The 26,862-nt window shown below is 36.1% G+C and overlaps 1 protein-coding gene across 1 annotated transcript in view; it reads left to right on the forward strand.

Annotated features, from left to right (window-relative positions):
• WNK3 (WNK lysine deficient protein kinase 3) overlaps positions 1-26,862 on the forward strand; it is a 170,030-nt gene that overhangs the window by 45,056 nt on the left and 98,112 nt on the right. The window contains exons 5-9 of the mRNA XM_004713120.2: positions 6,331-6,419; positions 9,360-9,579; positions 14,376-14,670; positions 16,010-16,203; positions 16,296-16,427. Of these exons, the coding sequence (XP_004713177.1) occupies positions 6,331-6,419; positions 9,360-9,579; positions 14,376-14,670; positions 16,010-16,203; positions 16,296-16,427 (930 nt within the window). The remainder of the gene's footprint in view (positions 1-6,330; positions 6,420-9,359; positions 9,580-14,375; positions 14,671-16,009; positions 16,204-16,295; positions 16,428-26,862) is intronic.

The following is a 26,862-nucleotide window of genomic DNA, read 5'->3' on the forward strand; positions in this document are numbered from 1 at the left end:
GGGGAGCAAAGAGGGAGGGGGGGAAATGAGGACCTAATGCTGGGGCCTTAAGTGGAGATCAAATGTTTTGAGAATGACGAGGGCAATGAATGTACAAATGTGCTTTACATAATTAATGTATGTATGGATTGTGATAAGAGTAGTATGAGCCCCTAATAAAATGATTTTAAAAAAAGAAATGGGATAAATGACGGTCCATTGAGGGGATTGCAATAGACGAGTTGAAACAAAATGTGTATAAATTGTTGAATGATGATTTGCTCTGTAAATGTTCACCTAATTCACAATAAAAATTTCTGGGGGAAAAATAAAAATAAAAATCTGGCCAGTATGAATGGCAGCTGAGCATTGTTAAATATAGTGCCAAAAGATGAGCCCCACAAGTTGGAAGGCACTCAAATAGGGCTGAAGAAGAACTGCCTCCTTTACGTTGAGTTGACTTCATTGAAATGGATGCAGTAAAGCTTTTGGGACCTTCATTTTCTAATGTGGTATGACAAAATTAGAAGAAGAAGCTGCAATAGTAATTACTAATTACTATTAGCAATCAAAATGTGAACTTATTAAGTATGAATCTAGGAAAATTAAAAGTTGTCAAAATGAAATATAATGCAAAGAGATCAATATTCTAGGTATTAGTAAACTAGACCAGCATTTTGAATCAGATAATCACATGATTAACTGTCATAGGACAAATTCAAGAGGAATGATGTCTCATTCATTATCATAAAGAATATTTCAAGATCTACTCAAGTATAATACTTTCAGCGTTTGGATAATATCAATATGCTTACAAGTAAAACCAGTTAATACAGCAGCTTTTTAAATTTCCACACTTTCCATTAATGCCAAAGATGAAGAAATTGAAGAATTTCACCAACTTCTGCCATCTGAAATTGATCAACAATGGAATAAATATTCATTGATTGTTACTGGTGATTGGAATGCTAAAATTAGAAACAAGGAACCATACTCCTTGCCATCAAGTCAATTCCAACTCAACAATCTTATTGAACTGCCTCTGCAAATTTCTGAGGTTGTGAATCTTTATGGGAGTAGAAAACCTCATCTTTCTTCTGAGGAGGGACTGGTGGTTTCAAACTGTTGACTCTGTGGTTAGCATCCCAATACATAACCCATTACTCCACCAAGACCTCTAAAGAAGGATCAGTATTTGGAAAATATGGCTTTCATGATAGAAATTATACTAGATTGTGTGGTAGAATTTTGTTGATTGCAAATACCCTTTTTCAACACTATAAATTGTGATTATACATTTGGACCTCACCTGATAGAACACACAGGAATCAGACTATACTATAGAAAGATATGGTGTAGGAGTTAAATATCATCAATCAGAAGAAAACTTGGAACTGACTGTGGAACAGATGTCAATTGCACACATGCAAGTTCAGGTTGAAGCTAAAGAAAAATCAAGCCCATGAGAATAAAAATGCAACCTTGAATAAATTCCATGTGAATGTAGGGATCATCTCAAGAATAGGTTGATGCATTGAACATTAATGATCGAAGACCAGATGAATTGTGGGGTAACATCATACATGAAGAGAGTAAAAGGTCACTGATAGGGCAAGAAAGAAAGAAAATACCTAAATGGATGTCAGAAGATACTCTTACAGTACAGTGGCCAAAATGAAAGAATTGATGAAATTAAAGATCTGAACAGGACATTTCAAAGGACAGCTTGTGAAGACAATGTACAATATTACAATGAAAAGTGCAAAAGCTTGTATTTAGAAACCAAAATATTTCAGAATTTCTCAAGATGAAAGAATTGATGGCAAAATTCTAAGTCTCAGGTTGCAATACAGAAGTCAAAACATTGAACAGTGTAGAAAGCATCAAAATAAAATGGAAGGAACACACAGTCACTGTACTAAAATGAATTGATCAGTGTTCAACCATTTCAGGAGGTAACATATGATCAAGAATGAATGTCATGGAAGGAAAAGGTCCTCAATGTACAAACCAAAAAATAACTCATTGCCATTGAGTGAATTCCACCCTATGTAGAAGGCATCAATGGAAAAAACATGGCTCCAGGAATTGAAATAATACCAACTGTGATATTTCAACAAATGGATGAAATGCATTAACTCATCTATGGGAAGAAATTTGGAAGAGGCCAATTGACTGGAAGAGATCCATATTTGGATCTCTTGGAAAGGTTATCCAAGAGAATGTGGACATTTTTGTACAATATCAATATCACTTGCCATTAAAATTTTGCTGAACAGAATTAAAACCCAATTAAATAATGTGTTGGCCAAAATTCAAGTTGAATTCAGAAAGGCACATATCAAAAAAATGAAAGCGAAATGGAACATGTGTTCTCATTGCTGATGTCAGATAGATCTTGCCTGAAAGCAAAGAATATCAGAAAGATGTTTACTTGTGTTATATTGGCTACAAAAGACATTGGATTGTGTGAATTAATAAATTGTGAATAAAATTGTGAGGAATGGAAATTCTAGAATTGTCCTCACATAGAAAGTGATCAAGGACAACAAGATCATCCATGGTTTAAAATCAAGAAAGTGTGCATTAAAGTTGTTTCCTTTCACAGTACTTAAACAATCTTTATGCTTAGCAAATAATATGAAAAACTGGACTATGTGAAGAAGAATGCAGCCTTAGGATTGGAGGAACACTCATGAACAACTTATGATATACAGATGACATAACCTTTCTAGTTGAAAGCAAATAAGACTTTAAGTACTTCCCGAAGATGACAAAGACTACAACATAAAGAAAACAAAATTCCTAAATTGGATCAATGAGCAACACCATGATAAACAAAGTATTGAAGTTCTCAAGGATTTCATTTTAATTGGATCCACAATCAATTCCTATGGAAGCAGCAATTTAGAAACTAAATTATGTATTGCATTGTGCAAATCTTCTGTAAAAGACTTAAAATTAGGGTTAAAAGTAAAGATATTCCATTCTATTCTTGAACCTTAACTGCATATGAAAACTAGACAATGAATAAGAATACTGAGGGTGAGTTGATGCCTTACAATTATTGTGTTGAAGAATATACATATAAGGGGGTAACTCTGTTGGGCGGAGCTTTTGTAGTAAGCGTTTTTCTTGCTAGGGGAGCATCAAGCAACTTGCTCTGAGTTAGTGCACTCAGTGGTGTCTCCTGGGAAGGTTCTCTCTGATCACAGTGAATTGTTTCATGAAAGCAGTTTTGCTTGAACCTCGTTTTTTGTTAGAGAACAGTGTGTGGCTGTGAAATTTTGTTTCCTGCTCAGGAAAAATGCTGCAGAAAGTGTTGTGATGTTGAACACAGATAGAAGGACAATACAATGGGAAAAACTCAAGTGTACGAGTGGTTTTCTCATTTCTAAAAAGGTAAAATGTCGATTGATGAAAAACCTTGTTCTGAATATCTGTCAACTTCCCAAACGGACGAAAATGTCTACTCATAGTGCATTTGGAGTTTGTTCCACCAGGCCAGACTGTTAATCAAGCCTTTTATTTAGAGGTTCTGACAAGATTGCTTAACTATGTGACCAAAAAGACCTGATTTGTGGCAGACTGGAGACTGGTTTGGCCACCACAGTGCACCTGTTCATGCAACCATCTCAGTGCACCAGTTTGGGGCAAAAAACAACATGCCTTTCTTGCCCCACATACCTTACTCACCTGACCTCATTCTGTGTGACTTCTTTTTGTTTCCGCGAATGAAGAAGGACATAAAAGGACAGCAATTTGACAACATAGAAGAAGTGAAGAAAAATTCAGAAGGTGCTGTTAGCCACCCAAACAGATGATTTTGAAAAATGTTTTCAAGAATAGAATCACAGATATGACAAGTATATTAAGTATAATGGAAAGTACTTTGAAGGTTATAAGGTTGTTTTATAAAAAAACTTAAATACATAGCTTTGAAAAAAATTCTGGGGTTTTTTGGTACCCCCTTGTATATCTATATTTTATTTATTCATTCAATCATATCAAGAAGGGTTATCTAATTATCATCACAATCAGCTTTGGAATTTTTCTTTTTTTCCCTTCTTTTACACATTGATGTTTTCCCATTTCCCCCACCTTCCCCTTCCAGGTTTCCAGCTTATCATCCATCCTGTTACTGACTCTGTACTTCCATTTGTCCCAGTTTCCCTATACAAATAATGATAAAAGACTAGGGAAGATGCCAGACAAGGATCCCTTAACAATGACTATGCAAAACTGATACACACCTCAATCTAAGAGAAAACAGAGAATTAGAAGTTTAGAGTAAATTCACATTGGGTCCATAAGTACAGTTACTAAAACCCAGTTTACAATGCTCACTGTTTGATTTTTGGACTATTAACATTACGTTCCTAACCTGTGTGCATTGGGGATTCGCTGGAGGCTCATCCCACATAGTAACCCTGCAAATGGATTTTGAGCTACTACTATCATCCATAGCTTTCTGCAATTCAGTTATTTAGGATTTGGACACCAGTACTGTACCTTTTTCCAGGTTTGGATCTTATATTAGTTATCTTTGGATCACACAGGCTGGTGTGATTCTTCCTTGTGGACTTACATTATGGACTGCAAGAAGTATTAACAAATTTGTCTTGGAAGAAGCTAGGATGTGAAAATCTCATCTCACATAATTTAAATATATTATTAGGAGAGACCTGTGCCTAGAGGAAGATAGCATGCCTGTTAAAGTAGAGGGTCAGCTAAAAAGAAGACCCTCAAGGAGATGGTTTGACACTGTAGCTTAAATAATCGGCCCAAATCACAGCAACCATTGTGAGGATTACCTAGGGCCAAGCAGTGTTTCATTGTTATTCCTAAGCTTACTCTACATCGGAACCAATTTGATGGCACTTAACAAAAACAAGAATTAAAAAACAGATCCTTTAAAACTCTATATATACAGGTTGTGGACCCAAGACCCATCTGTAGGCAACTGGACATCCCCTTACAGAAGCGTCACAGGGAGGAGAAGAGCCAGTCAGGGTGCAGTGTAGCAACAATGAAACATACAACTTTCCTCTAGTTCCTAAATTCTTCCCTCTCCCCCCTCCTCCCCACTATCATTATCTGGACCAGTGGTGAGAGTGGCCTTACCGGGAGGGTGGAGGGAGAGTGGGATGGAAAGGGGGAACCGATTACAAGGATCTACATATAACCTCCTCCCTGGGGGATGGACAACAGAAGTGTGGGTGAAGGGAGACATCAAACAGTGGAAGATATGACAAAATAATAATAACATAAATTATGAAGGGTTCATGAGGGAGGAAGGAGCGGTGAGGGAGGGGAAAAAATGAGCTGATACCAAGGGCTCAAGTAGAAAGCAAATGTTTTGAGAATGATGATGGCAACAAATGTGCTTGACACAATGGATGGATGGATGGATTGTGATAAGAGTTGTACGAGCCCCCAATAAAATGATTAACATTTTTTAATGTAAAAAACTATATAAAATCACATACATATATATACATATATTTGAGATAGAGGAACTCTTGGAATTTACAAAAAATGTTTTAAATGATCTCTTTTTCTAATTATCCCAAATACTTGTTTATTATCTTTTGCTACTTAAAGCACAATTTGGAATTCTACTTTTTCTCTACTGAGTGTTCCATTATGAGAAATTCTTCATGTTATTAAATACTTTAAGAAAGTTTTGAAATTTTGTCTAATAGTATCCTATATGCAAATAATATGATTTATATAATTTTCCAAGTATTGGTAGATATTTAAGTTTTTTCAAATTTTTCTCTATTATTTGCAATGATATGTTAAAATACTTGTCAAAAGAATTGTTTATATTTCTCATTTAAAACAAATATAATTTAATAGTAAAAATAATGTTTAATTTATAAATTATTCTTATTTTATCATATCTCACACCATCCAACGTCTCCCTCACCCACTTCTCCGCTGCCCGTTCCCCAGGGAAGAGGCTATATGTAGACCTTGTCATCTGTTCCCCCTTTCTCCCTCTCCTTCCCTCCACCCTCCCGATATGGCCACTCTCTCCATTGGTCCTGAGGGTTTCATCTGTCCTGGATAATTTATAAATTATCAAGCGTTCAGGGGAAGGGGGGAGCAGGGAGGGAGGGGGGAAAATGAGGAGCTTTCTACTCAAGTAGAAAGCAGGTGTTGTGAGAATGATGATGGCAACATATGTACTAATGTGCTGGACGCAAGTGATGTATGTACAGTTTGTGAAGAGTTGTATGAGCCCCTAATAAAATGATTAAAAAAATAATAATGTTTAGTAAGTATCAACTGACTTGAGCTTTCAATTATCTAATTTGTGACTAGAAACCATGTTTCTTCTCCCAGGGCATAAAACCAGCAAGTTTCAATAAAGTCACTGATCCTGAAGTGAAAGAAATTATTGGAGGGTGTATTCGTCAAAACAAAACTGAAAGGTGGGTGTGAATATAGCAAAATGACATACCTGATGTATACACTTTTATCTCAAATCGAGTGATTTTTCTGATCTTTAAATCATGCTAGGTATGGCTCTTGAGTGGGAGCCAAATAATATTATATAGAATGATGGATATCAATGTTAGATAACATTTTAAACTTGTGTATCACGTGATGAATTTTTCTCAAACCATTTGGGTTTTGTTGTGTATGTGTTATGACAAACTTTCATCACCTTCAGACATTTAACATTCAGTGGGTCCTCACTACCTTCTCATAGTTGATTGCAAAGAGCTTTTTGCATAATCTGCCACTTTCAGGTACATTCTTAAATGGTTTTTTAAATGATATTTTTTCTTTTTAAAATATGACATATATTTGTGTCATTACAGCAGTAAAGCTGATAAAAATACTTTTGTTTTAGAGAGAATATTATAGGTTTATTTGTATCACAATCTTACTTTCTTATAGTCAACTCCCTTTAGTCCTAGCTTTAATGTAAGCTTTCAATAGTTGCTGACAGACATTATTAGTTTAGTTTTTTTTTATTTATGTCCTATATAAATATTTCCACCAACATTTCACTGACTGTCCCCCATTCTTATTAGTTTTCTATCTAGGTTTAGTGTTGCATATATGAGACTATATAAAGCCACAAGGTAAGGCCTGTTTAATTATAGCTTTATTATAGAACATTTTTAGTGTGTGTACTGACAGGCTACATCTAGGTATGTTTTTAAAGAGAGGCTGAAAATACTATATTGAAGGTGCTATTTTAGTTTGGATTATGATTGTTTTGTATAGTTTTTAAGTTATCTGCATCAGAGAACTTTGGAATATTCAAAAGGATTCATGGCATGTTGGTGTATTGGGAAGAGCACAAGTGTCAGAATAAAATTAACATTCAAATCTAAATTCAAATGTAACCTACTTTTGTAGTTAATATTCAGTAAATAGTGGCTTATGCGGCTACTGTTATTATTTATCAGTAAAAATACTTAGATGAATTTTTATTGAGAGGCAGAGAGCTTAACATATTTGTGACATCTTAAAGCATATCTCACTGAAACCTAAAACCAATTAGCCTGAGAAAACCAATACTTATAACATCATTTTAGTCACGTGTCTCTTGATGATTAAAAATGTAGAAGTTGAAAATCCTCAACTTACAAGATACTGTGTTGTCAATATTCTCTCTCTATTTTAAATAGCACTAGTGGGACATTCTGCCTAGGCATTATGGACTGTATCAATTTCACTTTTCCTTGGTTATAAATGATATGTTATATACGTGTTTTAAAAGTTGGTCCAAGAAAAGAAAACTAATTCTCCCTCCTTGTAAAAGAATTTTTGAACCCATGTTCTTTGATTCTATTAAGAGATATATAACCCCTAATATTAGGTTAGGGTTGTGTCCACTATATGTATGCTTTGGCCTAAAAACAGGCTTAATTGCTTTGAGAAAAGCACTGGACATTGCTGAAATTGTGTTAGCTTCATCAGTAGTGCTTTCTAAAGAGTAAGCTATACTGACTAGATTATTGTTAGTGGAGTCAATGATTTCTATTTGCAACATTCATTAACAAGTTTTGATTTCATGTATCTGGGAGTGCTTTAGCTTCCTTTGCTTAGAATACAGTGTTTGAGTAATTTAAGGTGGTGGATTAGTGAAGAAACATAGAAAACAAAACAACTCCAGGAAGGACCATAGTTTATCATTCTCAATCCCATACTGATTTTAAAGCATGTTTTAAGGGTCAACTGACCCTGCAAATGTCAAAAAATCTAAAATAAAACCTACAGTAAATGGATCTTTTAAGTCATAAACCCACAAAGACAGGGAAAATAGGAAAAGATAATAGCAACCCATCTACCATGGACTTCTCTATTTCTCTCTAGGTATACATTTATACACAAGAGTTAAGTCAAAAAGCATTGCTCAAAGATCATGGAAACCTTTATTAAACAAAAATACACAAATATGGAGCTGTTTCATGACACATCCTCCCTCTAGGTCTTTTTGTGTTTCCATCTCTCTTACCCTTCCTTAAAGAATTCTGTGCTCTTCTATTTATACCATGTCAAAATGACAATTTCAGCATCCACGAGGAACTCAAATAATTTTCCTTTTCAATGTTCTTTGAGTTTGGGGAACAAAAGGAAGTGTAAAGGAATAAGATCAGGGTTTTAGGGTGGATAGGGTAAAGTTTCCCAACAAAACTCATATAGGACTACCCTTCCTATTGTTGAAAAATTGAGCAGGTGCATTGTCATGATAGAAAAAAATGCTTCAGGCTAAACTTCCTGGCCTTTCTCTCTTTAATGCAGTTTATAATTTTCTTAAAACTTATTTGTGATGATCCCTCATGATTTTCCTGAGTCTTGTGAGATAATCTATCAATATTACCCCACTGGGATACAAAAAGCAGTTGTCATAATCTGGGCTCAGCTCTCTGAATTGGGTTTAAATGTTTTAGCAAATCCCCTTGGAAGTCACTGTTTTGATTGGATCTTTTTTAAAGGTACCCTAAATAGATTATGATAAGTATATTACTGAGATTACTTGTCTGCAGCCATCCATGGATTACAGTGACATTTAAACACATGTTCTTTGGAATAAACTCATGCATGTTTAAACTAGAATCCTGATAGCAATATTTTTTCATATGTTGAACTTTGGGATAGAGATGTGTTACTGGTAATAGCTGATCTTTTGTATCAGTAAGTATGCATGCTAGTTGAGATTTCTTTGCATCCATGATGAAAAACTTTATATAGGGTTTGATATTTATAACAAGAAAGATTAATATAATAATTCAGAAAATTTTTAAAATAAGATTGTTATTTAGATACAATTACTACTAACTGATTAAATGGTGTCATTTATATCTTGCTTATGACTGGAAAATTGATCAGGACACATTTATATTGTTTAATAGGTTGTCTATCAGGGATCTACTTAACCACACATTTTTTGCTGAAGATACAGGATTGAGAGTGGAATTAGCAGAGGAAGAGGATTGTTTAAATTCATCCTTGGCTTTAAGACTCTGGGTTGAAGACCCTAAAAAATTGAAAGGCAAGAACAAAGACAATGAAGCTATTGAATTCAGTTTTAATTTAGAAATAGATACACCTGAGGAAGTAGCTTATGAAATGGTAAGTAAATCCTACCATTGTTATTTCTCTTCTCCCCCTTTCTAATATCAGAATTTATTCATTTCTACTTCTAATTGCTTTCTTTCCTCTCATTTTTCCTTTTCTTTATTTAAATTGACATTTTATTTTGAAAGGTAAGTGTACAGAAGAGTATATTAAATTTGTTTGTACAGTGTGAAGAATAATAAAACTGCCTTTGTTAAGAAATATAGAACATTACTGAAAATGTTCTACGTCCTACTCTTGTGACTAGTGACTGTGATCTAAAGTCCAAGTAGTGGCTTCTCCCTGTCTGGAGCAGAGAAGAATGAAGAAAATCAAAGACACTTAGAAACTAGAAACATTAGTCCAAAGGACTAATGAACAGCATGAACCTTAACCTCCCTGAACCTGAGACCAGAAGAACTAGATGGTACCAGGTCAAAACAAGACTCAAAGTCACAAAAATGATCAGGCCTATCGGTCAGGTATATATATTAGTAGAAACCCAGTTACTATGCCCCTTTAGTCACCTTTCAGGTCTGAAATTGAATTCACCCCAGTGATTCAACTTTCAGCCAAACAATATATAGATCTATAAGATAAGCAATAGCACTAGAGAGATACACTTCTCATAACAAGCAATCATCAAGGACAAAGTTTAGAATGTAGGAAGGGATAGGGAATAAGTATGAATGGAGGGAGAAAGTAGTAAACCTGATTTGCTGTGTAAACCACCAAAATAATAGTAAAAGTTAAAACAAACATAAAATAACAAGAGCATTGCCAAAAGGCCTAAATCAAGGTGCTCGTTGACTTGGACTTTTATCTGAGGCTCTGGTGATGAATTTTCTTCATGCTCTTTCAAGCTGTTGCCAGAATTTAATTAATGTGGTTTTAAACTGAGGTACTTTTTCTTGGTTGACTAGAGTGTTACTTTCAGCTACTAGAGACTGCTCTTCAGTCTTTGCATATGCCTCCATCCCATCTTCAAAGATAGCAATAACATTTTGAATCAAGTGCTATGAATCTCTGACTTCTGTTTTTTACCATCAGCTGGTAAAAAGTTTTCTGGTTTTAAGGACTCATGTGATTAGATCAGAATCACCTAAATAACTTTCCTGTCTTAAGATGGCGCTTTCTACTTCCATAAAGAGTTACAGTCTTGGAAACTCACAGGAGCAGTTCTACCCTGTCATATAGGGTCACTATGAGTCAGCATTTGAGGTGACAGCAGTGAGTTTGGTTTAAGGTCAACTGTATCATATTGCATTACATAATAATTGCAGCAATATCTCACCGTATTCATAGTTACAGAGTAAGACATCTTTGTAGGACCACAATTCTACCTACCACAGAGACTAAGAAACATATTAAATGTGTATTGCTTGCATAGGATATGTGAACTTTGACCTTTGCTTTAAGCTATTTTGTTGGCCCATTTACTAGGGTATCAGCATCTTAAATTTTTTTAATTTTAAAAATCATTTTATTGGCACATGTAATTCAGATATCATACAGATCTAGATACTATCCTTATTGATATCCAGGCACCATATACTTTCTTCACCACACTTTGCTGTAGCACCCATCTCTTCAGTGATCTCTTCATGAGTGCAAGCATCAAGCAGGATCATGTCATAAGAACTAATTGTTATTAGATTGGGGCTTGAATTTAATTCAAGCCCCAAATCCAGTCACATATCTAAGGTTTAGATATCTATGTGGTCCATTTTAGAGGTCTTATTACTCTTTTATGATTGAGAACATTATCAGTCATTCTCCTGGGGCATAAGGTAATTCTTTTGATAGTGTTATTAATTTATCCAGTGGTATAGAATTTAACATACTTGAACGTCAAGACAAGATGAGGGGGGAGTATCTGTGTTTCAGAGGAGGCATTTGCATTGTGGTTGGTGGATCAACAGGGAGGAGCAACTTCCCATCAGGGAGAAAAAAACATTTAACAATACTTATATAGAACACAAGGGGAGAATAAGTCCAGTACTATATTCATAAATAGGCACTTTTGATAGTGTCTGTATCAAAAATATATGTATTTTTATAGTGTAGTCTCTATCCAGCCCTTGGCGCCCCAGGTCATATGATATAAACTACTGTGACTTTAGACTCTGTCCTTTCAAGGTGCCCAACATCCTTCAGAGGCACAACATTCTATAAATTGTTGATTTGTAAGGATTAAATTCTTAAGTGATTAAAAACTATTTACATTGGCAATGGGGGTTGGTGATAGGGCAAAATTTCCAAAACACTTATTCAAAAAGTGACTGAATGAGATCATATATATATATACTCCATCTAGCATCCAAAAGGTGCACAACATCCTCCAGAAGGACTAGATGTGGAAACCCCAGTAATTGAGCTGGATTTTACCTTAAACTTTCCTGTAGACCTTGGACTTAAGACTGAAACTTCCTGGTGTGAGAAGAAACAGATGGCTGCCACCCCAATTGGGAGTCATTGGACTTTGGTTTGAACCCCTTGCTTTGAGGGTACCCAAATAAAGTGGTCCAACAAAGCCATGTATTTACTATCTTAATGTCCTCCTTGCTTTACTATAACATGTATTAACCTGATAGGTATTGTTCTGCCTTTGTGAATGTGGTCCAGACCCAATCTATACTGGGATAACTTCTTATATCAGTGCATTTAGGTCTTTCTTGGGTTGGCCAGATTCCTCTAAGAAGGATCTTTCAACCTGTTATCTGGAGCGGAAAGGTCTAGTTATTAATATTCTAGTGGCTCAAAAAGGAAAGTTGTCTAGGGATTTTTGCCTTTGACATTTAACATATATATGGTAACTTAGTCTTATTTTTTACATGATAGCCGTATCTTCAACTATGCTTAGTATACCATAGTCTAGAAGTCCTCTTGTTCTTTATAGAGAACAAAACAGCAGACTTCTGCAATAGGGAAGAAGGACTCACCAGCAGTGTGTATAATGGAGGGGGTTGGGGTAAGGACCTATACATATATCTGCTTCCCAAAACCCTTTACTTATAAAAATAGAGGAAAGAACTAGGAGGGAAAAGATATTTATAGAGGTATAAACATAGACATGCACATATGTAAATATAGTAATATATAACAATAGGGATATAGACCTATGTACATATATTTATAGGTTAAGTATTAAGGTAGCAGACAGACATTGGTTTCCACTCAAGTCTTGCCTCAATGCAAGAACACTTTGTTCTAATAACCTGGCATTATGTGATGCTCACCTTCCCAACACAATTTCTGAAAACAAAATGGATGCATAAGCTAATGTGAAGAGCTGATGGTGCCCGACTTTGACAAGATCCAGCACTGGGGTGTTAAGGCTTGAAGTTAAACAAGCAGCCGTCTAGCAGAGAAGTAACAAAGCCCACATGGAAGAAATGCACCAACCCATGTGATCACAAGGTGTTGACATAATCAGCTCTCAGTCATCAAAAGACCAAAATCAAGCAACCATTTTGATGAGAACGAGCTAGTCAGAAGGGAGACCCAAAGCCCATCTGTAGACAATTGGACATCCCCTCATAGAAGGGTCACAAGGAAGGGATGAGCCAGCTAGGGTGCAGTATAGCACTGAGGAAACACACAACATTCCTCTAGTTCTTTAATGCTTTTACACCACAACCCCCAATTATCATGACCCCAATTCTATCTTAGCCCAGCATGTACACTGGTAGAGATAAGAGCTCTTGACACACAGAATCCAGGACAGATAAACCCCTCAAGACAAGTATTGAAAGTAGTGATATCATGAGGGTAGGGGGAAGGTGGGGGGAGGGAAGGGGGAACCGATCACAGTGATAGATGTAATCCCTCCCTGCCCAGGGGGATGACCAACAGAAACGTGGGTGAAGGGAGACAGCAGATGGTATAAAATATGAAAATAAAAATAATTTATAAATTATCAAGGGTTCAAGACGGTGGGAGGGTTGGGGAGGGAGGGGAAAAAGAGCTGATACCAAAGGCTCATGTAGAAAGAAAATATTTTGGAAATGATGATGACAACATATGCACAAATATGCTTGATACAATTGATGTATGGATTATTATAAAAGCTGTAAGAGCCACCAATAATATGACTTATTAAAAAAAACTTTTACTTATTCTTCCTTAATTTAGCCAATTATTTTCCTCCTAAATCCTGGCAGCACTTAATATTGTCATTTCCTATGCCTGATGAGTATTCTTCAGTATAAATTTAAATGAATCTCAATTTCCCCTACTGTTAATTTAGTCTTCAGGCTTTTCAGGTCTACTAAGTTACTTATTACTTATCCATTTGTTTACCAAATGTTTGGATTGTCTTTCTCCTATTCACCTTATCCTTGTGGGTTTATAATTAAGAAAAATGTTTTAAAAAGTTATTTATGTCCTTTTTTTGTAAAAAAAAGTTACATTTATGTTTTTTTTCACACCACCAGGTTCAGAACTCATATTATACAAAGCACCAACGTATTCATTTATATATCTCTATTCAGTACTAGTAAAATTGTATGCACTTCATGTTTCTGAATGAGTAAACATTAAAAATATTTGACAAACTGTAGTCTGAAACACAGTGTTGGTTTATATCACAGTTATTTCAACAATGCTTGTTAAGAGTGTTCTTTTTAAAAAAAATGCCAAGTGAAGACTCTGGCATGCATTCATATCTTTGAATAAGAAAGGATCAAGAAATAAAATAACTTATATAATAGCATTTGGAATTTGGCCGGCATACAATAACTACTAATTAAAAGAAAAGTTAAAATCTTAAATATTAAAGAAGTAGTTTGCTTATTTCATTTTGTTTGTAGGTCAAGTCTGGTTTCTTCCATGAAAGCGATTCTAAAGCTGTTGCTAAGTCCATTAGAGACCGTGTGACCCTGATAAAGAAGACAAAGGAGAAGAAGCCAGCTGGCTGTTTGGAAGAACACACGTATTCCCAGTGCAAGTCTATAGGGAAGGTGCTCTTTCCGTACCAGAATACTACTTTACCCTCTGCTTCTGCTCAGCAGACAGGACCTGAATGTGAAGAAACTGAAGCTGATCATCATGTTCCACAACAGCTTCTACAGAGAAAATCACAACAGCACTACTCCTCTGTTACAGGTAACACGATTAAAATGTATTAAAAAAATCAATGTGTAATTATATTCTTGTCTTTAAGTAGTGCTTTTGTATATTTAAAAGCATTCTATTATCTGTCATTTTATCAATCTTTTTTTTTAAGTCCCTGAAATAGACAAGCTAGTTTCCTTATCTTAAAATTAAGAGGCTATCCAAAGTGACTTTTCAAAGGTTATAAACTGACCTCCTTACTCCTTTTTAAAGAGTCTAAGCTACACCATTTAAGAAATAAATTTCAAGTAAAGTTACAATTTATTTTTTATGAAAGGGTTTTCAAGACCCTTAAGACTCTGTAATTTTGACTCCATTATCAACAGTCCTTCCAGTTTCACTGCTATAATGCATTCTCTTCTACAGAAAGGCACAGTATTTTCTTTTTTCTTTTTTCTTTTATTGATCCTTTTATTGAGGGCTCTTACAATTCTTATTATAACCCATACATCAATTGTATCAGGCATATTTATACATATGTTGACATCATTCTTTTCTAGACAGTTGCTTTTTTAAAAATCATCTTATTGGGGGTTCATACAACTCTTATCACAATCCATATATACATCAATTGTATAAAGCACATTTGTACATTCATTACCCTCATCATTCTCAAAACATTTGCTCTCCACGTAAGCCCCTGGCATCAGCTCCTCATTTCCCCCCTCCCTCCCCGTTCTCTCCTCCCTCATGAACCCTTGATAATTTATAAATTATTATTTTGTCATATCTTACACTATCTAACGTCTCCCTTCACCCGCTTTTCTGTTGTCCATCCCCCAGGGAGGAGGTTATATGTAGATCCCTGTAATAGGTTCCCCCTTTCCACCCCACCCTCCCTCCACCCTCCCGGTATCGCCACTCTCACCACGGGTCCTGAAGGGATCATCCGCCCTGGATTCCCTGTGTTTCCAGTTCAGTATTTTCATAGTAATAGTCAGTTGTTCTATTTAAAATAAGGATTATTTTCTATCCACGTTCTAGTGAAAAAGGACTATGAATTTTAAAATTCACTAAACTTTTACTGTCAACTATAGATTTAAGTTAGGTAAATACAAGAAATAGACTGCAAATTGAGTTGATCTTTATGATTCTTTGTATTTAGGTTTGCTTTACTTCAAAAACTTCAGTTTGACCACAAGGTCAGCATTTTATTTTTAATGGAGATTGTATGTGATAGTTTTTAATTAATTCTGTACATATTCCATTTAAATCTGTCTCAGATTGTCAGAAAAAAATAAACACATTTTAAAAACACTATCACCTATGCCATTTGGACATTGTGTTTCAAATTTTCCCCTCTATCTATTGTTTATTTCCTTTTCCATAGGTGGAAATTTGTCAGAGTCAGGAACTGGATCAGTTATACATTCAGATACTTTTAGTAAGTCCAGTATAGTCTATTCTTCTGATCAGACAATGGGCTCTCAAGTGGTTTCTAACATGCTACAAGCTGAAATAAATGTTCCAGGACAGATTTATCCACCTCCACAGTTAAGAGGATGTTACCAGCAAAATTCAGGGGTGAGTTGAACTGTTATTTGTTAAAATGTATAACCAAGGTATTTACTATGAGTGGGAGAAATTATCTGTAATTTTTGTGCCCTTATTTTTAGTTTCAGAAGCAGCCAAAGCTGCCTCAGCCCCAAATTTTGCCTTTGGCTCAAGGTCAGTCTACTATTGTGCCTCCAGTTGTTTCACAACCCCAGATTTCCCCAATAACTCTCCAGAAGTTGTCACAGATAAAGGTAAAATATTTTAGAAGTTCTGTATTCATTTAAACAAAGTTAACACTGTCTTTATTTTCTAAAAGACAATGGCTCTTTTTCTAATATCAATCATAATTTAGGTAAAGGTTACTGAAAGCTAAAAGTTGTTTATACTTTTCTTTAAGCTATTTCTCCTTTTTAAAAAAGTTTTGAGATATATATTCTTATTAACATACTGACATATACAATTCAATAGTTCATTCATATTAAGAAGAGTTGTGCAATCATCACTACAATCAACTTTGGACCATTTTCTCCTTTTTTGTACCCAATGATGCTGACTCCTCACATTCCCCAATTTCCCCTTCCATGTCCCCAGTTAATCTCCATAGATCCACTCATCCTATCCTGACTTCCCTTTACAGAAAAACACGGAACACAAAGATAAAAAGGAATAAAGGGTCCAGCAGCACTGACCAAATAAAACAGAGAAAAACCTCAATAGAAAAGTAAGCAGGAAATATTTAAAAACTAGAATAATTTCAAAATGAGTGAAAAGGAAGATATAATGACAAATTTTTTATATTCTAGATTCATTACAACTGCTAAAATCCACTTTACAATTCTCTATGTCTGATATTAAGTCTATTAACATTTCTAGACTATAATCAGTGGGAACTTACTGGAGGCTTAATCCAGAGAGGAACCTGCAAATGGGATTATGGGGGGTTTCCACTAGCATCCATAACATTTTGCAAACCAGGTGTTTAGAATTTAGGCTCTGGTACCATTCCATCTTCTAGGTTTAGATTTTATTGTTTACAATGCTTGAATCACACAGGTTTTGTGCTTTTCCCATGTGGACAGCTGTATTCTCACTTAAATCTTTTGAGACAAGCCTTTAAGACTCTGGACATGTTTTTTTCTCTGATAGACACCATCTGATTTCTTTATACACTTTGCTATAGCATCCATATCTTCAGTGATCTCATAGGCTCTTTTACCTAGCAAGCCCATGTCACAAGATCTAATTTTCTTATATTAAGGCTACAATTAAGTGAGAACTCAAAATGTAATCCTATAGCTATGATTTATATATGTCCTTGAAGACATCATTGTCATTTTATTGGAGTACATTATAAATCATCCCCATGGAGCATAAGATAGCTCTATTGATAGTAACAGTATTTTAGTGACTTAGTGACTGGTATAAAATTCAAAACACTGTTGGGAAAAGGAATTTATACATCTGTAGGAAATCTTATTTATACATCTGTAGGACATCTTAGTAGACTATAATACATGAATTGTTAACTTGTACAGCTTTGAAACAGGTGAGTAGACAGTAGTTAAACAAGACATAAGGGTTAAAGATATGACATTATTTTCAATAACGCTTATTTACAAAGGCAGCACCATGCCTGATAGACTAACACATGTCACAGAAAAGCAGAGAGAGTAACAGCAGCACATATATGTTGATCCTGGGTCAACATTCGTTGAGCACCCTCAAAGTAATATATGAATTTTTTTACATATTTGTCATCGTTTTTGGGGGATGCATAATATTCCACTGTTTGTATATTACAGAGTTTATCAGTTTTTCCACAGACAGGGTTTTTGGTTGTTTCCATCTTTTTTCTATTATAGAAATGCTGCAATAAACATGGATGTGCATATATCTATTCATGTTTTGCTTTTTATTTCTTTGGCCATATACTAAGTAGAGAGATTGCAGAATCATATGGTATTTCTTTTTGCATTTATTTAAGGAAGTGCCATACTGTTTCCCATAGTAACTGTCCAATTCTGCAATCCCACCACCAATCTCTCCACATCCTTTCCTGCATTGTTATCTTCGAAAAAAATGTGCTAAGAGTGTCTCTGTGAGGTTGTATCTCATCATTGTTTTAACTTGTATCTCTATCTTTCTGTCTATGATTGTTGGCTACCTAGAGGTCATCTTTAGTAAATTGTCTCTTGTGCCCATTTTTCCAAATTGGGTTATTTGTGTTTTTCTTATTAAGGTACTGTAGTTTTCTATAGATTTTTTAAATTAGCCCTTTATCTGATAATATCATTGCCAAATATTTTTTCCCAATCTGTAGGTTCTCTTTTTTAAATCTTGATGAAATCTTTTGATGTATATAAATGTCTTATTTTTAAGAGGTCTTATGTCTCCTGTTATTGTTGTTGAGTGCCACCTAGTCGGTTTCTATGTTTAGTGATTAAATGCACAACAGAATGAAACATTTCTTGGTCCTGTGACATTGTTTCTATGCTTGCTCCAATTGTTGCGGCCACTGTGTCCATCCATCTCATTGAGGGCCTTCCTCTTTTTCACTGCTCCACTACTTTACCGCCCATGATGTTCTTCTCCAGGTAATGATCTCTCCTGATCATATATCCAAAATATATAAGACAAAGTATTGCCATCCTGACTGTACATCTTCAAGACAGATTTGTTTGTCTTTTTGGAAGTCCATGATGCCTTCAATATTCTTCACCAGTACCACAATTCAAATGCATTGCTTCTTCTTTGGTTCTCCTTATCCACTGTCCAGTTTTTACATACATATGAGGCAATTGAAAATACCATGGCTTGGATCAGACCCACTTTATTTTACTTATTTTAAATCATTTTATTGTGGGCTCTTACACCTCTTATAACATTCCATGCATTAATTATATCAAGCATATTTGTACATATGTTGCCATCATTTTTTAAACATTTATTTTTTGTTTCAACCCTTGGTATTAGCTCCTTTTTTCCCTACCCCCACCCTCATGACCCCTTGATAAATTATACATTATTATTATTTTCATATCTTACACTGACTGCTGTCTCCCTTCACCTACGTTTCTGTTGTTCATCCCCCTTGGGGGGGGGCCAGTTATGTATCAATCACTGTGATCAGTTCCCCCTTCCTCCCCTTCGCCCCCCAGCTTTCCTCTACCCTCTTGGTATAGCTAATCCCATTTCTGTTCCTGAGGGTTCTATCTGACTTGGATTCCGTGTGTTCTGATCTCTTATCTGTACCAGTATACATGCTCCAGTCTCGCCAGAACTGAAAGGCAGGACTAGGGTCATGATAGTGGTGGGTCAGGAAGCCTCAAGGAACCAAAGGAATAATGTGTGTGTTTCATTTATGCTATACTGTGCCCTGGTTGATTCATCCCTTCCTTGTGACCCTTTTGTGAGAGGATGTCCTATTACCTACAGATGGGTTTGGGTCTCTGCTCCGACCCCCCTCGTTATCAACAATATGTTTTTTGTTTGTTTGTTTCGGTTCTTCTGGTGCCTATTACCTGATTCCATTGACACCTCATGATCCCACAGGCTGTTGTGCTTCTTCCATGTAGTCTTGTTGCTTCCCAGCTAGATGGTTGCTTGTTTAACTTCAAGCCTTTAAGATCCCAGAAGCTATATATTTTGATAGCCAGGCACCATCAGCTTTTGTCACCACATTTGCTTGTGCAACCATTTTGTCTTCAGCGATCATACTGGGAGGGTGAGCATCACAGAATGCCAGGTTGTTAGAACAAAGTATTCTTGCATTGAGGTAGGGCTTGAGAAGAGGCCCAAAGTTCATCCACTTCCTCAATGTGTTGCCATATAAAAGTATGTACACAGGTCAACACCTCTATTTTTATGAATTAATATATTTACGTAAGTGCATGCCTATATTTATACCTCTATCCATAGCTTTGCTTCCTAGATCTTTCCTCTGTTTCTTTTTACCTTTCTCCTGCCCCACCATCAGGCTTGCCCTTCTTCTGCCTCTTAGTAATTCCTCCCAGCTGGATTGCTGTTACTCCAACATCACCAGGACCTCTATGTCCTCCTCATTGTTGCTTTTAATTCCCTAGTTATTTCCCCTGTCTATGGCATTGTTTTCTCACCGCTCCTTTCACCCACCTCCTCCTCCCAAGTCCCTCCAGAACCGCCAGTCCCGTTGCTTTATCCTCGGGCTTGCTTCCCATGTCTATCTTATATAGGTAGACAAAACAACGGAGACAAAATAAAAAGAAAAGAAAAGATTGAATGAAAAGAGAAAACAAACTAGCCAAAAAAAACCCCTGAAAAAGCATACATAATTCCAGGTCGGTCTGCTGACCTTTATGACTATCTCCTCATTGATCCTGGAGGGTTCTGGGAACTGCCCCTCTTAGCTTGAAGTCTATTTTGGGGGCTCCCCCAGGTATTTGTGGCTTGTCTTTGCTCCCGTTGCTGATCTGTTATGTTCCCTTCTTGGTTCGCACCACTGGGGGTTGTCAGACTGGACTCAATCCCCAGCGTGTGTCCCCAGTATTGTCCTCTATCATGGAATGCAAGGGGACATCGTGTCTCAAGCTGTTGTCAGCCCTACAGTTCTCTCTGTGACTTAGCAGCTCCACACAGGGACGTCATCCTCAGGGATTGGTGTGCCATTATGGGGTCTAGTCACTCGCTCTCTATTTTTCCTTGGTTTGTTTTTGTATGGGCATGGCAGGCTGACCCTCTCCCCAACCTGTAGGTTTAGTGTTGTCCTCTGAAGCACATAATTCTAGGAACAAGCAATCAGTTTGGCTCTGATTGGGGCGGTCCCTGTAGACATCTCTGTTTATGAGTTGCTCCATGTGATTACATTGCCCTCAAAGTTTGGCATACCGTGGAACGGTCTGCACTCACACTCTCATTTCTATGGAGACATAAGTACTCTCACTCTGGGTAGATTAGTGCCCTACTCCCCCAGTGCCATTGTCTCCCTATTGTTTTCCCCTTCTCCCACCCCCTTTCTCTTTCTTTGGGTTGGAATGACATATTGATCCTTGAGTTTGGCCTGTACCCTGCCTGATTGCCTATAGTTCAACTCATAAAATGTGAGATAAATGGCTTTTCTTCTATACCTACTGTGCTGATTATACTTACCTCAGTGGACTCATGTTATTGTCCTTTTGTGATTGGCTAACTTCACTTAGCATAATTTCCTTCAACTCTTCCCATGAGATGATGTGCTACATGTGATCAGTGTTTTTTAGTGATGTGTAGTACTCCATTGTGCATATGTACCAGCATTTTCTAATCCACTCGTCTATTGATGGAAATTTAGGTTACTTGCAAATTTTGGAATTGTGAATTGTGCTGCAATAGACATTGGAACTCAACCAACAGGTCATGGTCTATTTCTTACCTCTTCTGGGTATATGCCCAGTAGAGGGATTGCTGGGTCGTAAGGTAACACAATTTTCATTTGCTTTAAATATTGCCAGATGGCTTTCCACATTGACTGCTTATATCTACATGACCAGTTCCTATAGTGCCACATCTCCTCCAAAATTTGTTGGTCACTGATTTTCTGATTTGGGCCAACCTTGAGGGTGTTAGGTGGAATCTCACAGTTGTTTTAATTTGTATTTCCCTGATGGCTAATAATCGGGAGTATTTTCTCATGTTTTTTGGCCATTCGTGTCTCCTCCCTAGTGAAACTTCTTTTCAGATCTTTTGCCCACGTCCTCAGGGGGTTAATTGTTTTCTTCTTTTTGCAGGGTAGGAGGGTATTGTAGGTTTTAGTAATACGCACTTTGTCTGTTTTGTCATTGCTAAAAATCTTCTCCCAGTCTGTGGGTTCTCTTGTTATTCTCTTGGTGAAGTCTCTCAACGCATATAGGTATTTTATCCTCAGTATATCCCATTTGTCGATTTCACATTCTTTGGTTTGTACCCTTGCCTATGTATTCCCTGAGCCAAAGTTCTTAGGTTTGTCCTGATTCCTTTGTTGATGGTCCTGATAGTTTGGGGTGTAACTTCTAGGTCTGTGATCCACCTTGAGTATGTTCTTCTGCATGGGGCTGTTTCATTTTTCTACAGGTTTCCATTGTTAACAGCACCATTTATTAAAGAGGGCATCCACTTCCCACTTGATGCTTTTGGGACCCTTATCGAAGATCAGTTTTTTATATGCTTGCTGATGGTTTTATTTCTGAGTTTTCTGTTCTTTACCATTGGTCTGAGTATCTGTCATTTTTCCAGTACCATGCTGTTTTGATCACAGTGGCTGTGTAATAGGTGTTACAGTCAGGTAAGACAAACTCTCTGACTTTGTCCTTCTTGAAGAGTTCTGTGCTAATTCTGGGCTTCTTCCCTCTACAAATGAAGTTGGTCAGTTTTACCAATTCTTTAAAGAATATTGTTAGTATTTGAATTGGGATAGTGTTAAACTTAAACAGTGCCTTGGGTAAGATTGACATCTTTAATATATTGAGTCTTCCAATCCACGACCTTAGAATATTCTTCCATTTGTGTAGGTTACTTTTGGTTTCCTGTAGCAGGGTTCTGTAGTTTTCCTTGTATAAGTCTTTTGATTTTTTGGTTAGATATATCCCTAGATATTTCACTTTGTACTTGGCTATTGTGAAGGGTACTGTCTTCTTGATCTCCTCTTTCTTGGTCTTGTCTGATGTAGATAGCCAAGCAATAGATTTCTGTTTATTGGTCTTGTATCCTGCCACTCTTCTGTATTCCTCTATCGCTGCCAGTACTCCTATTGTGGCGATTTTGAGGTTTTCAATGTATAGAATTATGTCATCTGAAAATAGCAATAGTTTCACCTCCTCCTCTCGCAGCCTGCTATGTTTAATGCCCTTCTTTTGTCTTATGTTGTTTTCTAGCACCTCCAGTATGATGTTGAAAAGAAGTGGGTTCAAGGGTCATCCTTGTTTAGTACCCTTTTTTCAGTGGGATTGTTTTAGTCTTTTCTCTGTTGAATATGATGTTGGCTGTTGTCTTTTCACAAATAACTTGTATTAACTTGAGAAATGTTCCTTCCATTCCTATCTTTTTCATTATCTTAATTAGGAATGGGTGTTGGAAGTTGTTAGGTACTTTTTCTGTGTCTATTGATATCATATTTGATTCTTATCCCTTTTCTTATCAATATGGCGAATAATATTGATGGACTTTTGGATTTTAAACCATCCCTGCATCCCTGGAATGAATCCCATCTGATCATGATGGATATGTTTTATTTACTTTTATATCTATTGACCAATATTTTGTTAAGGATTTTTGCATCCAAGTTCATTAGCGATAGTGGTCAGTAGCTCTCTATTCCTGTGGGATCCTTGCCTTGTTTGGGTATCAAAGTTATACTGGATTTGTAGAAGGAGTTTGGGAATTTACCATCTTTTTCTATGTTCTGGAAAAATTTGTGGAGGATCGATGTCAGCTCTTCTTTGAATGCTTGGTAGAAATGTCCTGGGAAGCTGTCTGGTCCAGGAACTTTCTTCGTTGGTAGTTTGTTGATAACCACATCTATTACTTTTTTTGCTATAAGTCTGATAAGGTTCTTGATCTCAATATGGGATAATCTAGGTGGGGATTATTTTACCAGGTGTTTGTCCTCGTTTTCCACATTGTTGAATTCATTAGAATATAGACTTTCATAGTACTTTGTGATTATCCTTTTAACTTCATTGGTGTCTATTATGATTTCCCCTGTTTCATCCCTCATCTACTATTGATGCTTGCTCCTTCCTTTCCTTGGTTAGTGTTGCCAGCATTCTGTCGATGCTGTTGATCCTTTCAAATAACCAACTTTTTGCCGCATTGATTTTTGCATTATTCTCTTGTCTTCCCACTCGCTTAACTCTGCCCTGATTTTTATTATTTCTCTTCTTTTGCTATTGTACCGGTTGTTCTGTTGAAGCTGTTGTAGTTGTTGGAGGTTTTGTGATAGTGTATCGGTCATAAGTCACTCCTCTTTTTTCATGTATTCATTAATCACTATCAAACTTTCTCTTATAACTGCTTTTGCTGTATCCCATAGGTTTTGGTACATTGTATTCTTATTCCCATTAGTTTCTTGAAACTTCCTTATTTCCTCTCTAATCTGGGCCAGTACCCATTCATTTCACAGATGATCATTATTCATCCTCCAGTTGTTTGCCATTGTTTTTCTGGTCATCCTTCTGTTGATCTCCAGCTTTGTGGCATAGTGGTCTGAGAGGGACATCTGAGTGATCTCTATGTGTTTGAATTTACTCATGTTCAACTTGTGTCCCAGCATGTGGTCTGTTTTTGAAAATGAGCCATGTGCACTTGAAAAAAAATGTGAACTTTTTTGCATTTGGATGGAGCGCTATATAAATGTGAGAGACAGTCACCCCAATTATAGTGTTTAGGTCTGTAGCCTCCTTGCTGAGCTTCTTTCTCAGTGATCTATGTTTCTCTGATAATGGTGTATTAAAGTAACCTACTATGATTTTTGCGTCCGTGATTTCTTTTTCATTTTTTAATAGTTTGACGAATTTCACAAGTCTTTTAATACGCATGGATATATTTATTATGTTTACTGGTTCCTGGTCTACAGATCCTTTGAGCATTATATAATGCCCATTCTAGTCTCTTGTTATTATTTGCACCTTGAGGTCAATTTTTCAGAGATTAATATCACAACCCCTGTCCCCCTTTTCTTTTAAGTTTCTGCCAGCCTTTTATTCTTAGACTGTTTTTGTCTGTGAGCTTAAGATGTGTCTCTTGCAGGCTACAGATTGATGGGGTATGTTTTCTGAACCAGTCTGCTAAACTTTGTCTTTTAATTGGCGAGTTCAGGCCATTGGCATTCAGTTATTACCACCACCTGTGGATTCATTGCTGTCATCTCGTAACTTTTGCATTGGGTGTTTCCCTATCTCCCTTCATATCAGTGTGCTGTGTTTATGTAGGGTTCTTTTCCCTCTGAGGTAATATTATCTTAGTAATTGTTTTCAGTGCATTGGCTTCTGGATGGAGTTTCATTATATGGTGGTCTTCTGCTTGTGCTTGGTGGATGGTGGTCTTTAGGCCACAGTGTGTTGGTAAGGATTTTCTGCAAGGTTAGGTGTCTTGTGGCGTATTCTTTTCATTTTTCCTTATCTGGGAAGACTCTCACCTCACTGACTATCTTAATAGATAGTTTTACAGCGTAGAGGATTCTTGGATTGGCGTTTTGTTTTTTTTTTCTTTCAGCTTTCAGAAGATGTTATTCCACTCTCTCCTCCTCTCCATGATACCTGCTGATAAGTCTGAGCATATTCTTACCTGAGTACCATTGCATATGACCGCCTTTTTTTCTCTTGCAGTTCTTAAAATTTTCTCTCTTTCCTCATAGTTAGATAATTTAAATATCATGTGCCTTGGTGAGTTCTTCCTGGGGTTTAGTCTAATTCAGCGTTTCTCATCCTGTGGGTTGTGACCCCTTTGGGGAACGAATGACCCTTTCATAGGGGTCATCCAATTCATAACAGTAGCAAAATTAGTTATAGAGTAACAATGAAAAACATTTTATGGTTGGGAGTTCACCACAACACGAGGAACTGTATTAAAGGGTCGCAGCATTAAGAAGTTTGAGAACCACTGGTCTAATTGGTGTCCTCTCTGCTTCTTGTTTGAGTGTCTAATTCTCATTCATTAAGTGGCAACGTTTGCTTCCAGAAATTACCTCAATAATTCAGCTATTGACTTCGTTGTATCTTGATCTAGCGGTTTTAAAGTACAGTGTTGAATTTCTGTATAATTGATATTCTCTGTTCATTGTCCTACTATGGATTTCTAAATTTTATAGCATTCTGATTTGAAAAGATGATTTGTAAAAAAAACATATGGCTTGTAGTTTTTTTATATTTTCAAATTTATTGATGCTTTCTTTTTGGTCTAGTATGTGATCTATTCTGGAGGATATTTCATGTGTGCTAGAAAAAAATTATATCGTGCTTTTATTGGATTTACTATTCTTTATATGTCTATGAGATCAACTTGATTCATAGTGTTCTTATGTATCCTTATTGATTTTCTTTGTAGTGATATTTTCTTGAAAGTGATATTTTTTATAATTTTGAAAAAATATGTTTATTGTGGTATAACATAGGAAATACTATGGAATTTCTCCAGGGATTAAATAGTTTTGAGTTCCATTGGACAGGATACTAATTATTATGCTCATATTCTTGGTTGAGTTTTTTTTTCTTTCAGTTTTTTTCATTTTATTTATTAATTTTTTAATTTAATTTTTTAAATCATTTTATTGGGGGCTCATACAACTTGTGTCACAATTCATGCATACATCTATTGTGTCAAGCACTTTTGTACATTTGTTGCCATCATCATTTTCAAAACATTTGCTTTCTGCTTGAGCCCTTGATATCAGTTCCTCATTTTTTTTGAAAGTGATATTTTAAACCCTCTTAGTATTACCATATTGTGGTCTATTTCTATAAGAGTCTGATTATTATGCTTTGAAAGTCTATTACTAAGTGCATAGATTTTTGTAACAGTTATATCCTCTTATTCAATTATAGCATCCATCTTTATACCATTTTTTGCTCTCATGATGGTTTTAACTTTCATGTGTATTTTCTTAGATATAAATATTGGTATTCGTGCTCTTTTTTAAACTACCATTAGCTTGATAGCTTTTTGCCCCTCCTTTGATTTGTAGTATGTTTTTGTCTTTAT

Source organism: Echinops telfairi, unplaced genomic scaffold (assembly GCF_000313985.2).
Source record: "Echinops telfairi isolate 266 unplaced genomic scaffold, ASM31398v2 ScPeMD7_19;HRSCAF=73, whole genome shotgun sequence".
Taxonomy (NCBI): Eukaryota; Metazoa; Chordata; class Mammalia; order Afrosoricida; family Tenrecidae; genus Echinops; species Echinops telfairi.